This window comes from Limanda limanda, chromosome 4 (assembly GCF_963576545.1).
Source record: "Limanda limanda chromosome 4, fLimLim1.1, whole genome shotgun sequence".
Classification (NCBI taxonomy): domain Eukaryota; kingdom Metazoa; phylum Chordata; class Actinopteri; order Pleuronectiformes; family Pleuronectidae; genus Limanda; species Limanda limanda.
Window position 1 is genome coordinate 7466607 of NC_083639.1, and position 14175 is coordinate 7480781.

General features: G+C 38.5%; 3 protein-coding genes across 3 annotated transcripts; all 3 read right to left on the minus strand.

The window, feature by feature from the left end:
* Positions 1-291: 291 nt before the first annotated feature.
* Positions 292-3759, minus strand: LOC132999711 (proline-rich protein 13-like). Its single transcript, XM_061069457.1, has 4 exons — positions 3691-3759; positions 2570-2632; positions 1909-2450; positions 292-1087 (listed from the first exon to the last, which is right to left on the minus strand). Exons 2-4 carry the CDS (start codon positions 2583-2585, stop codon positions 1037-1039), a joined length of 609 nt encoding a protein of 202 aa, XP_060925440.1. The 5' UTR covers positions 2586-2632; positions 3691-3759; the 3' UTR covers positions 292-1036.
* A 638-nt stretch (positions 3760-4397) lies between these two features.
* Positions 4398-7289, minus strand: LOC133000361 (proline-rich protein 13-like). The gene is made up of 4 exons (XM_061070280.1): positions 7195-7289; positions 6475-6521; positions 5765-6363; positions 4398-5365 (listed from the first exon to the last, which is right to left on the minus strand). Exons 2-4 carry the CDS (start codon positions 6488-6490, stop codon positions 5339-5341), a joined length of 642 nt encoding a protein of 213 aa, XP_060926263.1. The 5' UTR covers positions 6491-6521; positions 7195-7289; the 3' UTR covers positions 4398-5338.
* A 458-nt stretch (positions 7290-7747) lies between these two features.
* LOC132999499 (anti-Muellerian hormone type-2 receptor-like) lies at positions 7748-12620 on the minus strand. The gene is made up of 11 exons (XM_061069188.1): positions 12584-12620; positions 12053-12268; positions 11658-11816; positions 11274-11372; positions 10573-10673; positions 10268-10489; positions 9503-9617; positions 9214-9383; positions 8960-9116; positions 8440-8576; positions 7748-8333 (listed from the first exon to the last, which is right to left on the minus strand). The coding sequence occupies exons 1-11, from the start codon at positions 12618-12620 to the stop codon at positions 8202-8204; spliced, it is 1545 nt and encodes a 514-aa protein (XP_060925171.1). The 3' UTR covers positions 7748-8201.
* Positions 12621-14175: the final 1555 nt, after the last annotated feature.

Genomic DNA, 14175 nt, shown 5'->3' on the forward strand with positions numbered 1-14175 from the left:
AAAGAAAGAAAGTTACACTAGCTGCTCATCCTTAAATTCAAGAATAGCGTCCAAAAATAAAGAGTTATTGGTAGAAATCTCTGGTTTTAAACAGCGCTGATCTACTTTAAGGGAGTCAAACTAGATGCATGTATTTGTTATATTTCACGTATTCAGACATTAATAATCAAACAGACGCTTTACACGAGTTTAACATGTTCCTATTTACCAACTTCAGTCCAATGCTGTAGGGCCACTAGCGGACGTGAGGTGTACTGCAACCGTGCACACATCTAAAGGACACATCACAGCTTTTTACTTCCATCTGTTTATTTGGCAGAATTATATCAAGGTTCTTTACGTGAGATTCCAAACGCGATACAACGTTTTTTTCCCTGCTGTCATTCACAGTATTAGAGATAAAATCACAAAGAACAAAATCAGGTGGTTAGATAAAGACAATCAATGTGTGTGTCACCTCTAGATTAATCTTCCAGACGAAGGAACTTGTTTTAACTTAATCACAGTGTTATATTTTCTCCAAGAACCCGCACATTAGACTGTATATTAAGAATGGTCTTTGCACATTAATATATATGAGTGGATTATAGGTTATTCAGGTCATGTTATCCTCAGGAGTAATATGTGTACATGGGTGACAGAACTTCTTAGAGCAACTTGTGGATTCACATTTCTTACATAATTCGAGTCCAGTAGCCTATGTACACTTGGTTAGCGTTAACAATGATACAATCTCTTGTCAGAATATTTCTATATGTTGGCAGAGTAGTTTTTAAGTATATTTACTGTAACTACTGAATGTTTGACACAAACGCCACAAAAAAGGAAAGGGGTTAGGGTTAGATTCATGACAAAACATCCCTACAGACAGATGCTGTGGAGATCTTTACACCCTATGTATACATACATACATACATGTAAATAGCCCATATTAGATATGATGAAATAGTAAGTACTTTGTGTGTGTGTGTATGATTAAGTGTTAGGTCATCCGTTTGAGAAGCAGCATTTCTGAGCAAGATGTTTCGCCGCAGTCTTAGTCACTGCTGCTGCTGCTACTGCTGCTGCTGCTGCTGCTGGAGGAGGACTGTGGAGAAAAAGAGAAAAATATACACATTTAACTTCATTCAAGCTGCATTTTACAAAATGCTAAATTAGCTATATAATCTTTAATGACTGGGTGGGAGGACAGGAATATAATCACACTACTAACAAAGTAGACAGTGTTATGAAAGTCCTAAAATGGTCAAATGGAAGGAATTCCTGCCCTAGAAAAAAACGTGTTGCATGTATACTTGATAGGCACCAAATCTAAATCTCACAAATTGCAGTGTTTTCGGTCTTATGGTACAGATGCTTTGAAAAGCTGACAAATGCATATGTGCTTCCATAGGGTGTCACAATATATTCTGTATTATTAGCCCTGCTATATGTGGCTGTTGCTCAGGAGATAGTGAGGGTTGTGCACTAACTCGATGGTTTGTGGTTGGCTTAACTACAATTAAAGAATTAACCCCAAGTTACACTTGTCATGATCTGATTGAGTTTCATGGTGCTTTTACTTTTTCCTACTTCTCCTTCTTCTACTTAGAAAATAAAATCCAGTGACTGTTAATCTTAATGATAATAACATCTAATTAGAATATGTAAATAGGGTGCATTTGTATGGTTGATTTCCTAGTCTTAACAACCCTTCAATGCATTTTACACTATGACTTTCATTCACATATTTACAGAGCTTCTATATGTGGTGCGACCCGCTGTATCTCCTGAGCACAGCCAATCCCTTTCTGGTTGCATATAAATTGAAGGGCGTAGTAAGGTTCAAGTTTCATCTTTTTATCTAGTATTGGTGTTAATGCTTCACCTGCAGGAGGGGCCATTTAAAACGTTTAAACCCAAACTCACCTTGCCGTGTTTGTGGTGCCCATGCTTGTCCCCTTTCTTTGCTTTCTTCATCTTCTTCCCCTTTTTGTGGCATTTGTCCCCTGCCATTCCCATTCCCATTCCCATTCCCATTCCCATTCCCATAGGATATGCTCCAGGCATGGGATTCATCCCTCCATGATGATCTTTGTGATGGTCTTTGTCATGGCCTTTGTCATGGCCTTTTTTGTGGCCTTTTTTGTGGTGGTCTTTGCCGTGGCCTTTGTCATGGCCTTTGTCACAGCCTTTTTGGTGGCCGGCTTTAGGAGAGTGTGGGTATGGACCTGGGTGACCACCTGCAGGAGGGCACCCTGGATATCCACCTGGAGCCATAGGATAAGGTCCTGGGACTCCATAAGGTGCATTTGGTACCAGACCATGGGTATTACCAGCTGGGTATTGGTGTGGTGGGTACGCTGGGTTAGGAGCCTGGGGGAAGAGCCCTCCAGAAGTTCCAGCAGGGAAGGCCGGGTTGTAGCCAGGAGGGTAGGCAGGGTTTGGTGGGCCCATTGGAGCGGGAGGTCCTGATACACATTAAAGCACATACACAATTTATTTTTTGCACACGACCTATATTATAAAGCAGGTATAAAACCAATAATAAAACAGTACAACTATACGCTGGCTATGTGAGATTGCCTACCTTGATTTGGCCACATAGTGATATTCCTTTTGACCCAATAGGTCAAGCACTTCAGTAGGAAACCTGGAGAAACATTAAGAAATACCATTAAATTGAATGAATACTCAAATAATCAGAATTTGAGCACCTGTCCTGGTGACTGACCATTTTCCTATGCATTCACCTATTATTTTTACCAAGCTACGGTAGCAGGTTAGAATCTGTTAACTGTTTTTGGGCAACAAACTACAAATATATCTTCTTATGCAAATCAAAAGTTTAAATAAAACACTGAAAGTGCTAAATATCTCTTAAGGTTTAACCAGACTGTATCTTATCATATAACTTAGTATCTCGGTCGTGATTTCATCAACATACATATTTTTTTTCTCTCCAGACAAATCAGTCCCGGGAGTAAATTATATCAGACGATAACTTTACTACGAAACAAATATACATTGTCTACGCTCTATCTAATTTATTAATAAATTCATGTCCATTATCAGTTAACGGACATAAAGTACATGAAGTAGTCAAGATTTGTTTTGTTTAACCATTTGTAACATTACATGTTATTGGCACAATAATGTATCAGTGTTAATAACCCAAATAACGTCATCATTTTATTATTATATTCAATAATTAACACTTTTATTTTGATCATTTAACTTTTATTTTACTTAAATAATACAAATAAAATACTTAAAGTAACTTTGACTTGTTGTCTTGTCTGTATTTCTTTTACTAAAGTAAAAGATCTGAAGGCTTCTCCCACCACTGGATAGAGGAAACATGAGTGTACTGCACTTTATTATGTTTAGCGAGGTGCATCTATACACTGTAAGTTAGGAGCTTCGTTATAAAACTTTATTACAACCAACAAAATAATCGAATCACGAAAATAACTTCTTGTTCCGATTGTTTAGAAATCTTATGACAGCTCGTCCATGACGTCATGACGTTAAACTGTGGTCTGTGTCAACAGCGACCACCTGAACAACTTTCTGCATTTAAATCTGTATAACAAGTGTAATACGACATAACTAAGTACGAGGCGTCTACATCATGAGGCAGCTGTAGTTTCGGGTCGTTTTGTTGGTTAACTATGATCAGTATTTGTCGACGTGCAGATTCAGTCTTACCTTAGTTTTTCTCTCCTCGAGTGTGAATAAGATTGTCAGTGTCTCACTTCCGCATTTATCTGGGAGAGGATGCAAGAGGCCACGCCCAGTCCGCGCATGTTCAGGAAGTTCAAAGTGCGTGACAACTTCTTTTTTTTTCTTTTCTCTTTTGAGGTGCGTTGACGTGCACGGAGTCCTAGTGTATTATCAACTACACAGACCCACGCCCCAGGATACACTCATTATTTCCACAATGACAGCCGTCCTGATCTACTGGTTTCTATGGGACAAAACCCAGTAAACACAAGCTGATGGTGAACACATATAATCAGTGCTAAACGGAGAACACACACACACACACACACACACACACACAGAGGAAGTTTCCATTGCCTTCCATTCATTGTGGGCTGCCCACATGAAACCTTATTTCTCACCTTAACTATGACCAAATGATGCCTAACCCCAACCGTGACCTAACCACAATGCACATCTTGCCATTAACTTTAAACAGGAGCTCAGAAGTGTTGATTAGGACTGAGCTTGATCCCTGTGAGGTTTACTGGTTTAATGCTGGAAAATGTCCCACAACAAAAGCAAGTACACTCACATGCAACTACATCATAGATGAACAGTTACATAAACACTTACCACACATTGTGTCCTATTGCTTTAATAGTTTCATCCTGTTTCAACACAAAACCACACGTAGCCAGTAATAACTCGAATCTCAGGTTTATTTAGGTTCAGCTATGCAACCCAAGCAATCATTGTGCAACATTTAAATATAAATACAAGTCATGACAAGGAAAACCATCACATCAATCCGTAATAATGACGACAGTATTCGTGTCAGTTCCAGGGCTCAGGTAAATGTCGTTAAACAGCAGACACCATGTCTGGTTACAGCAGGACAGACACAGCTGTTACTATGAAGAGTGTAAAGGTGGTTGTTTAATGTTGCTTTAACAATTTTGATGTGTCCCAGTTAGTCACGAGGCTGTGACGTGAGCCAGCAAGACAAATACGAGGAACCTGAAATCAAAAGTAGTACGATGGAATTTAACCTCATTACTTATATCATTTAAACTTGAGCTTTTCTTACTGAAAAGGCTCCAAGTAATGGCCTGGTGTAAACATCGTTGTCTAATGCTTTTATTGTTTCATCCTAACAAAAAAACTAAGTTGCAGCCAAGAATAACTCTAAAGTTTCAGCTACGTAACCAAACCAACTAATGTAACAGATGTAAACAGTGAACATTAACAGTTTTAGCTCCGTGTGTCACTTTTCTATCAAAAAGTCCTCAGTGAAACTCGGAATGAGGCAAAAACCTTTATCATCTCGAAATATTTGTTGATTTTCCTGAGAAAATGTAAGATTTTCTGTTACAAAATCCCAGATTGTTGATAATAAAAGATTTGTGTCCCTAGCTACAATCCCTCTTCAGAATATTGCAGTATGTTTGCACAGTAGTTTATGTAACTACAGAATGTTTGACGTAAACACAACAAAAAATATAAAGTACATTTCTAGTGTTATAAATAGCCCATACTAGATTTTACAAAAAGTCTTCCCCAGAAATCAGAATATAAAAAGGTTAATTTATGATAAATTGTAAGACTATGAGAGTTTCTGTGGAGGCCGTGTCTTGAAGGGTTGACCTCGGTCTTAGTCACTGCTGCTGCTACTGGAAGACTGTGGAGAAAGAGAGAAAATTATACATATTTAGCTTCATTTAAGTTCTCATCAGTCTCAACTGTCACTGATCAGGCTCAACCACGTTCACCAATTTCACATAGTCTAACCCTGAAATAGAAAGTATATATTTTTATGTTTTTTTTTAAAAAACTTATTGTGTCCAGAAGAGCTCACACTTTCTCACTTCTTAATGATCAAAATAATGAACAGCAATTTGTGGTCACAGAAGAGCAAGAGGATCACACACTGTTGACTTGAGTATTCCTTATTAATAATAATAATAATAAAATCGTTATGGTTCCTCTTGCATTTATAATGTTCCTGAAATAAAGGTTTGAGGTTAAGCCTTTGTGCAAGAGGAGTCATTCTAAACCTTTTCACTAAACAGAATCTCACCTTGCCATAGTATCCATGCTTGTGCCGCTTATTTGCTTTCTTCATCTTCTTCCTCATCTTTTTGTTGGCTTTTAGTCCAACTCCCCCCACTAACATGGATGTTAATACTCCACCTAAGGCTCCAGTCAAGTGATTCCTACCTCCATGATGATAGCCATGCTGGTGGCCTCCGTGGTGGCCTTTGTTGGGACCCCATTGTGGAGATTGTTGGTATGGACCTGGATAAACACCTGCAGGAGGGACCGCAGGATATCCACCTGGAGCCATAGGATAGGGATGAGGTCCTGGAGCTCCAAAAGGATTGGGTCCTGGAGCTCCATAAGGATGAGGTCCCAGATGTCCATAAGGATGAGGTGCCGGATGTCCATAAGGTTGGGGTCCTGGATGTCCATACGGATGAGGTCCTGGATGTCCATACGGATGAGGTCCTGGAGGTGCATGTGGTGCTACAGCTGGGCTCATACCAGCTGGGTATTGGTATGGTGGGTACGCTGGGTTTGGAGGCTGAGGGAAGACCCCTGGACGAGGTCCAGCAGTATACGATGGGTTGTAGCCAGGAGGGAAGGCAGGATTTGATGAGTACACTGGAGGGGCAGGTCCTGATACACATAGAAGCACACACACAATTTATTTTTCAAAACATCTATATTATAAGTATGGTATAAAGCAAAGTATAACATAGTGTATGCTGCTTATGTGAGTAATCCTACCTTGATTTGGCCACATGGTTGTTTTTTGACCTGACACTTCCGTTAACCTGGAAAACAATTAATTGTAATGAAATATTAAGTTTTATCAATCAAACAATCAGTCAGTCAAATGTTATTTGTGTAAACAATATATTCACAAATCACAATTTCCCTTGGCTTATCTATCTGGACACAGTCAACATCCTCCATCCTTAGCCTTCAAATAATGTGAGGATAACCTTATTTTAAAGACTAACAGGAGACAAAAGGTAATTCTGTCCGTCCTCTCCGAGGACCTGCCTCCTGTTGGGTACTTTTGATACTATAACTGTATTTTTCTGACAATATTGTAACTTAGTAAGAGTTTGAGTAAATGTAACGTGTAACACACTATTTTCACATTGTTGTTTATGCTATTTCAAATTTAAATAAAGATCAGAATGCTTGTTCTATCATTGGATAGTATATACAGGAATATCAATTGTAGGTCTGCTACAGGTAATACAAAACTTAACAAGTTAAAAAACTTTCCAACAATTAACAAAATGCCCAAATCACAAAATATACTATAATTTTCAACCATTTGGGACAGGCCGTGACATCATAACACTATAATAGTCAACAACCACCTGTACCTGTAAACACTTCATCTCCATTTCCGCCTGTGACAGCTGGAGTTTTAAGTTGTTTACGTTACATATAAATATATAATTCCCTGTCAACATCTGGATTCAGTCTTACCTTAGAAACTCTCCTCGGGTCCGTGTGAGATTTGCTCCGTGCTAATTTGACTTCTGACACTTCCGCGTTTCACTGACAGAGAGGATGTAGCAGAAAGCCACGCCCCCTGCTAAAGGCTACGCAATGGCAACATTCCCGTATCATCTAGTTTCTGTGACACACACACACACACACACACACACACACACACACACACACACACACACACACACACACTCACACGCCTTAGTTTAACTCATTGTTAACCCCTGTGAGTCAGAGTCACACATGTTTCCATTCCATTATTGATCAACACCTAATCCTATGACAAATCATTTTCCTGTCGCCTTATTAAAGTCCCTGGGATAACTCAAGGCTTGGTGAAGGTCTGTTGGTTTGAATAAAAGTTTAAAAATAAAAACACTTAATGTACCGGATGTAAATTTGTGAACAAAAACTATCTATCACAGTTAGATAATAATAATAATCTTTATTATTCGCATAGCACATTTCAAAGCACAACTACAAGGTACGTTTCAAGTTAATATGAAAAATTGAACGCAAACAATAGGAAACAGTTTAATTAATAAAAAACAATTTGAAGATTACACAGAATTAGAGCAGAGATACACATTTTAATAGATGAGGAAAATATAAAAAATAAGATAAGACATGATAAAATGATTAAAATAGATGATAAGATAAGAACGAGGTGAAAGCGCACAATTAAAATACATTTCTTGAAGAGAAATTCAAAAGACATAAGGAAGAGAAAGGCACAGAATACCAAGCTGCATACTCAGGTTGTGGAATAACATTTCAATTTCTCCCATTAGTGATGTTTTTTTTCCTCAATAATCATGACAATATGGATATTTCTTTTAAAATGTACCTGGATTAAAATGTAGTAACTTATCAATAAGTTATAAAAGGATAATACTTATCGAATCGTATTCAAGTCGATGGGTTTTACCTGTAGATTTGAACCTGATTAAAAACCTTTGAAACGAGAACAGTGCAACAGCAAGTCAGAGTCCTGAGCTGCTGTCAGAGAAACGGGACTGAAAAGAGATTAATCTGTTTACGACACACTGAGCGGTCAGCCGAGCGTCCGGGTCGAAATCCCAACAGTCGGTCAGGATCTCCTGCAAAGCAGATCCCTGAAAGTGTAAAGAAATAAAGTAATTATACATCCATAGACCCAGCTCACTACAGAGCCAATATAAAAAGCACATGTCTCAGTAATGAGCTCATGTGTAAAGATACCTGTGGCAGCAGCTCCCAGTGTTTAGGAATGGAGGGTCTCTTGTCCAGGTGTAACACGAACGTGACGAGGCTCCTCAGCGTTACATTGGCTCCCAGCTCAGATTCATACGGCAACAGATGTGGTGGAAGAGTACTGCCTGTAGGTGGAGACACTTGTATGACATTTGACATTTCCAATCAGAAAGTGAAGACAGAAATTGAGAAAATCTGTCAGTTCAGACTCATGTCATGATGACCATTATGCTCGACTGAGGAAAAGGTTCTAACAAACTCTCCTTGCACGACCTACGACCATCGGAAGGATATGACAAACTGAGGCACCTTCATTCAGCTGTATTTTCGGAAATGATAGTTAATGGAATATTCATGTGATTGTTATTATAATAAATGGTGTTCTTGCTCATGACACTGGATTAGCACTTCTTTGAAAATGTTAAATGTCGGGCGGAAATAATCTGTAACTTGATGGGTTTCCAGGATTATTTCTGACACCTGTTCAGAGGAGTGACATGACATTTACCTTCAAATAAATCTGAGCAGCGCATCAGGATCTCCCACAGCAGCAGTCCCAAAGCATAGATGTCCGTCTCCATGAGACACCACCTTCTGTTCAGGTTAACCGCGCCCTCCAGGATCTCAGGGGCCATGTAACGCAGAGTGCCCAACTGACGATAACCCTGAAGATGGACATTTCTTCTGTGAGCTGACCTTATTCCCTATTACTAATATCATTATTATAATAGAAAGCTGCGGGCCGACCTGTGTGGTCCTCACCTTGTGTGTGGTGTGGCTCTGCCATCTGTGATGTCCTGAACATGAACGCAAGATGGCGGAGCATCCAAAATCACACAGGGCGCAGGTACCATCTGCCTTCACAAGCACGTTGGAGCTGCTGAGGTCTCTGTGTGCCACAGGAGGTTTGTGCTCTTCTGCACTATTCCCTCCTAAAATAATGTAAAAGTTCAAAAATGTTGAAACCGTGTTAATTGCAACCATGCTTGCTACACAGGTTGGCTTTAACACACAGGCACACATTTGTTCAGGGTAATATTCTGGCCAATACCATATCTGTGAAGGTCGGAGTGGAGATAGGAAAGTCCCTCCGATAACGACTGGCACAACTTCAGAGACAGCATCCAGCTGGTGGTGTGTTTACACAGAAAGGAATGAAGAGAACCCTGAAATCAAAGAGACGACAAAGGGACATTCAGTTATTAATTCTGGACACTTTGACTTCAGGCAAACAACTACGTTTCAGTGTGAATGTGATGAAGTGATGAGCGAGGTTAAAATTGTTGTCTGGTGCGTATAGTATCCACTGGGTTTCTCTGGGCTTTGAAGACAGAACAACATGGTGGAATGGGAAACAGCAAATCAACAAATATGTGATATTTGAGCCTAATATGGAATCGAACAAAAAAATATATTAATAAGAAACAACCAGCCCAATTCGTGCAATTTATGTATATAATGTTGTCAATCAACTGTAAATGTGAAACAGACCAAATCTGTGCTGCATAAAAATAAATAGCATTCATACTAATCATCAGGTTCTTGAAAATGTACTACTTGAAATTTATATTAGAAGTTTCTACAATGGGAATTCAAATTACGTACATTCAGGTTAATGTTTTTCAGAGTTATTCAAAACAAAGTGGTATTCGAATTTAAACACAAAGCATTTAAGGTTAAGCATTTACTCTGTTTTAAAACTTGTATAAAATGCCATTTCTTTCATTCCTTACAATTAAACTGCTTTCCTTGTTCCTTTTCTTTGGGAAAATGGACTCTTAATTGTTTCTTTTATTAATGAATGGTTGCCACTCACATATTCTGCAAACTTCAGAACAATGAACCAACTGCTGTCGCCCGCCTTCCTCCCAGTGCCCAGGAAGGGGAGAATCCCAGCATGCTTCATCAGTGGTAGCTCATACACCTCCTTCTCTGAGGCAAATGTGTATCTCCCACCTGCAGGGAAAACTTTCACCGCCACCGTGGATCCTCTGTATTTCCCCTGCCAGACAGTAGCAAAATAGCCACGGCCCAATATCTGAAAAAGAAATTAACAACATGGTAAAGGAGCCAATTTAGCACCTAAACTATATCTTAAATTGTAAATCCACTTGGTGTTACCTGCTGTAGTTCAACGTCTGCTGTGTCAACCTCAGAGGTTTTTGTTGTTTGGCAGGAACACGGCGGGGACACACAACCATCAACAGCTTGTAGACTCCTCTCTAAAATAATGAAAATAGACACACTTTGTCATTCACACACTCACTGAAGGTAAAAACACAACGCAGGAAAGATGTGATGGGAGAGTAACAAAGAAAGGACATAGGTAAGAGGGAGTATCATAACAGAGATAAAGGTCCAGGACAGTCCAGTGGAGAGAATGAAACAGTTCCAAGGTCAAACAAAGACTTCATGAGAACATAGTGTGAGCTTAGAAAATGTGGACGGAATGTTTTTTTCCTTTGAGAAGCAGAGGGAGAATTTGATACAAAACAATGTGATTTCAGTTAACAATGGAAACAGCTACGTAAAGAGTCTTTAACATTATCGCCTTGTTCCCAGTATGAGTGATTGGTCTACCTTTAGTATTTAACCTAACCTTTTTCTTTTTATCTATATTGTTATTATTTCTTTGCCCTAATTGTTTGTGAATTGTATATTGTTTGTTGTGAAGAACTTTGTTACTTGTATTGAAAAGTGCTAAAAAAAAATACTATTACTACTCCTGCATGTGCTTAGTTAACAGTCTACACTGTATACAAAGATGGAAACTGAAACTAATGTTCAAGTTAAAATAATGAACGTGTTTGTTTCTATCTTACGTTTGTCTTTGAAGGAGTTTCTCCACTTGGCAGCGACGATCATAAGGCACAGGACCAGCAAAATACCGATCAGAATCACAACAGCTTTCATGACTTCATCTGAGAAGAAAACAAAAGGCAGAACAAGTGAGAGTTAGTTTGTTCTGAAGAATATAATCAATTTGAATTCAGTCAGTTGACTAATTAAAGATTCAAATAGGAAGTGATTTAGCACGTTAATAACTTTAGTTTAATTCTTTTCAATATAATATTCCTTATGTCATGACTTTAAAAGTGAAAAATTGACATGTTTGGATATATGTTATTTAATCAGGATAGCAGTTTATCATTATGCGGGCTGCAAGTGATATTCAGGGACTGATAGCAAACTTGTTTTTATCTTACCCACAAAATAAGAGTAGGTGAGCTGAGGCTGGTCAGTGTGTGTCCAAGTGATGTTGCCGTTGCAGAGGTCTGTGTTACACACACATTTAACGCCCCTGTTAGACCGTGTTTGTGTCTTGCAGGTTGCATCCGGGCAAGACTTTTCAACCACATCACAAGCTGCAACACAAAAATCAGGTACAGATATTTGATAATTAATAAAACAGAATAGAGAACAATAGATTGACCTATACATATTATGTAATACATCATACACATTATAATAGACTACCATTATATGTATAAAAAAATGTCATGACTCTTTCTCTAATGGCACAACAAGGATCCAGAATGTGGTCCAGTCCAGTTCATAGACACTGGTCCAGTTCACCTCGTGAGCTTTAAGGATTTCTTACCGAGGAGGTCGACCACCGTCCGGCCGTCAATGAGCAGAAAGTATCCCACGCAGCAGCGGGTGTTCTCACACTCCTGCACGGACCCACTCACATTACCAGCAGTCACGTATTTGTGATTCTCTCGAGTATTTGGTTTGTGTTCACTTGTGTTCACTTGGTAAACACATTGTCTCTTCTGCAGTGAAAACTGGCTGGAGATGCATATGAAGATGAGTGCTGAAATGAGGAAGAAAGACAGAGGGTTTAGGGGAGACAATCACTCCTTATATTATTACATTTATTATCATTGTATGGCTATCTGTTTGTCACAAAAAAGCTGAAATATTTACCATCATTTAATAACATTTTGTGATGAGCTGATGATTGAGTTTAGGAGTCACAACAGTCGCACTCTTACTAGTTGCCATTTTCTATTACACTATAAATCATAATGCATCAGCACAGCAGCTACATTAACGATCAAACTGCCAATTAGAATCCATTAATCAAAATATGTAAACTCCAAATGAAGTTAGAATAGAGTTCACTCACCAGCAGCGAAACCCAACCACCACTGTTGCAGCATCATTGTCCCTCTGAGACCCGAGCGGCCGAGCAGGGAGGGTGCTGGGAATGAGATAGGAGGTTCCCACGTTTCCCAGCATCACTCCCACTGCCACGCACCTGCATGTTCTGAACTGTGGGCCAAATAAAAGTCTGTGGGAATAAATTACGTTCATCATCATCGTCTCCTGTTGTTCAGACATATCACCTATCAGTGCTCTATGCCCACAGGTCAAACAAACAGCAGCACAGACCTTTCAGTAAATTCACATGGGGCCTTTGCCATTTTATTGTAGTTGGTTAAACCATATGAGGAATTGACTGAGTCTGGTTCCGCTGCAGGTTTCTTTTCCAGTTATTGAGCAAGATTTTCTCTCCACAGTCACCAAATTGTTTGCTCATTGTGGGAACTGTTGGGTTTACTTAATTCATTTTTTGTCATGAATTTTTAAAAATCATTTTGTGACCTTGTTTAGATAAGTGCTATACAAATAAAGTTATTATTATTATTTATTATTATTATTATAATAATAATTATTACTATTATTATTATAATTATTATTATTATTTAGGTTTGATTATTTTCATTTCAAAAGGTTTTACTTATGTTAGGAATGGAAATAAAAAATCAACCTGTAAGGTAAATTAAAGTTAGGCCGCCAACCTCGTCATTTTGGTTAACCAAGTAAAAACATGCTACATTGACAGTCAAGAGATACTAAATCAAAGTTGTCACTTTGAATTACAACTTATTGAGTCATATTTATACAATTCTACATGAAAAAAAAGATGTTTAGTCAAAGTTGTGAATTAGTAATTCAATATTTTATTTTACCCAGTAAAATGTTAAGAATATTTTAAAAGCAAATCAAAATGTTGGTCATATGAGCAGCTGGATGTATCACCAAGTATTTATTTTCCAGAAGCTGAAGCTGAAACCTACCTTAGTGATCCCTAGACTTTAATTCTAGCGCCATCATCAGGTCAAAAGTTGAATTAGTAATTTGGTTTTATGCTCAATATTGACATGACCAGCATCAGCCTCAACTGCACTTGTGCTTTAATTAACTCATGTGGTAACAATAAAAACAATCGTACTAAAGGGCCAAAGTTAATATTGAATTAAAATAAACTTTCTAATTCAATTGTATTTCGTTTAAATATATTCAAAATAATTTTAACTTACAGTCTCAAAGATGACTAAATCATTTGCACAAATGTGTCTTTTTACCCTGGTAATAATAACACACGCGTTTCCAAAATTAACCTGAAATTAAAACATTAAAAAAATACAATGCGTTATATTCTGTGCTTTCACATCCGGTCCGTTCAGCGATTCAGCTCGGGCCTGGGGAGGAGGGGCGGAGTTTATACCGACGCAGGCTGATGTGTTTTCCCTGACGCACAAAACAATCGTGTCCACTTTTCAATCACATTAATTGGACCGGTACCTGCGTGTGGGCGGGGCCAAAATTCAAAGTTAGCGCCTGTAAACGTCGGCCTGGAACAAAATGGTAAAGTATTTTATTTATCAGGATACAAATGTTCCAGTAGAGAGATGTTAACTCCAGCTTGTTAAC

Excerpts from the sequence above, each read along its gene's own strand:
- LOC132999711 (XM_061069457.1), bottom strand. Across the intron at positions 1,088-1,908 it reads GGCACCACAAACACGGCAAG|TCCTCCTCCAGCAGCAGCAG; the intron begins GTGAGTTTGGGT and ends TTTTCTCCACAG.
- LOC133000361 (XM_061070280.1), bottom strand. Across the intron at positions 5,366-5,764 it reads AGCATGGATACTATGGCAAG|TCTTCCAGTAGCAGCAGCAG; the intron begins GTGAGATTCTGT and ends CTTTCTCCACAG.
- LOC132999499 (XM_061069188.1), bottom strand. The coding sequence starts at position 12,620 with ATGATGCTGCAACAGTGGTGGTTGGGTTTCGCTGCTG. Across the intron at positions 8,577-8,959 it reads CTGCTCAGATTTATTTGAAG|GCAGTACTCTTCCACCACAT; the intron begins GTAAATGTCATG and ends CTCCACCTACAG. Across the intron at positions 8,334-8,439 it reads ACTGGGAGCTGCTGCCACAG|GGATCTGCTTTGCAGGAGAT; the intron begins GTATCTTTACAC and ends TTACACTTTCAG.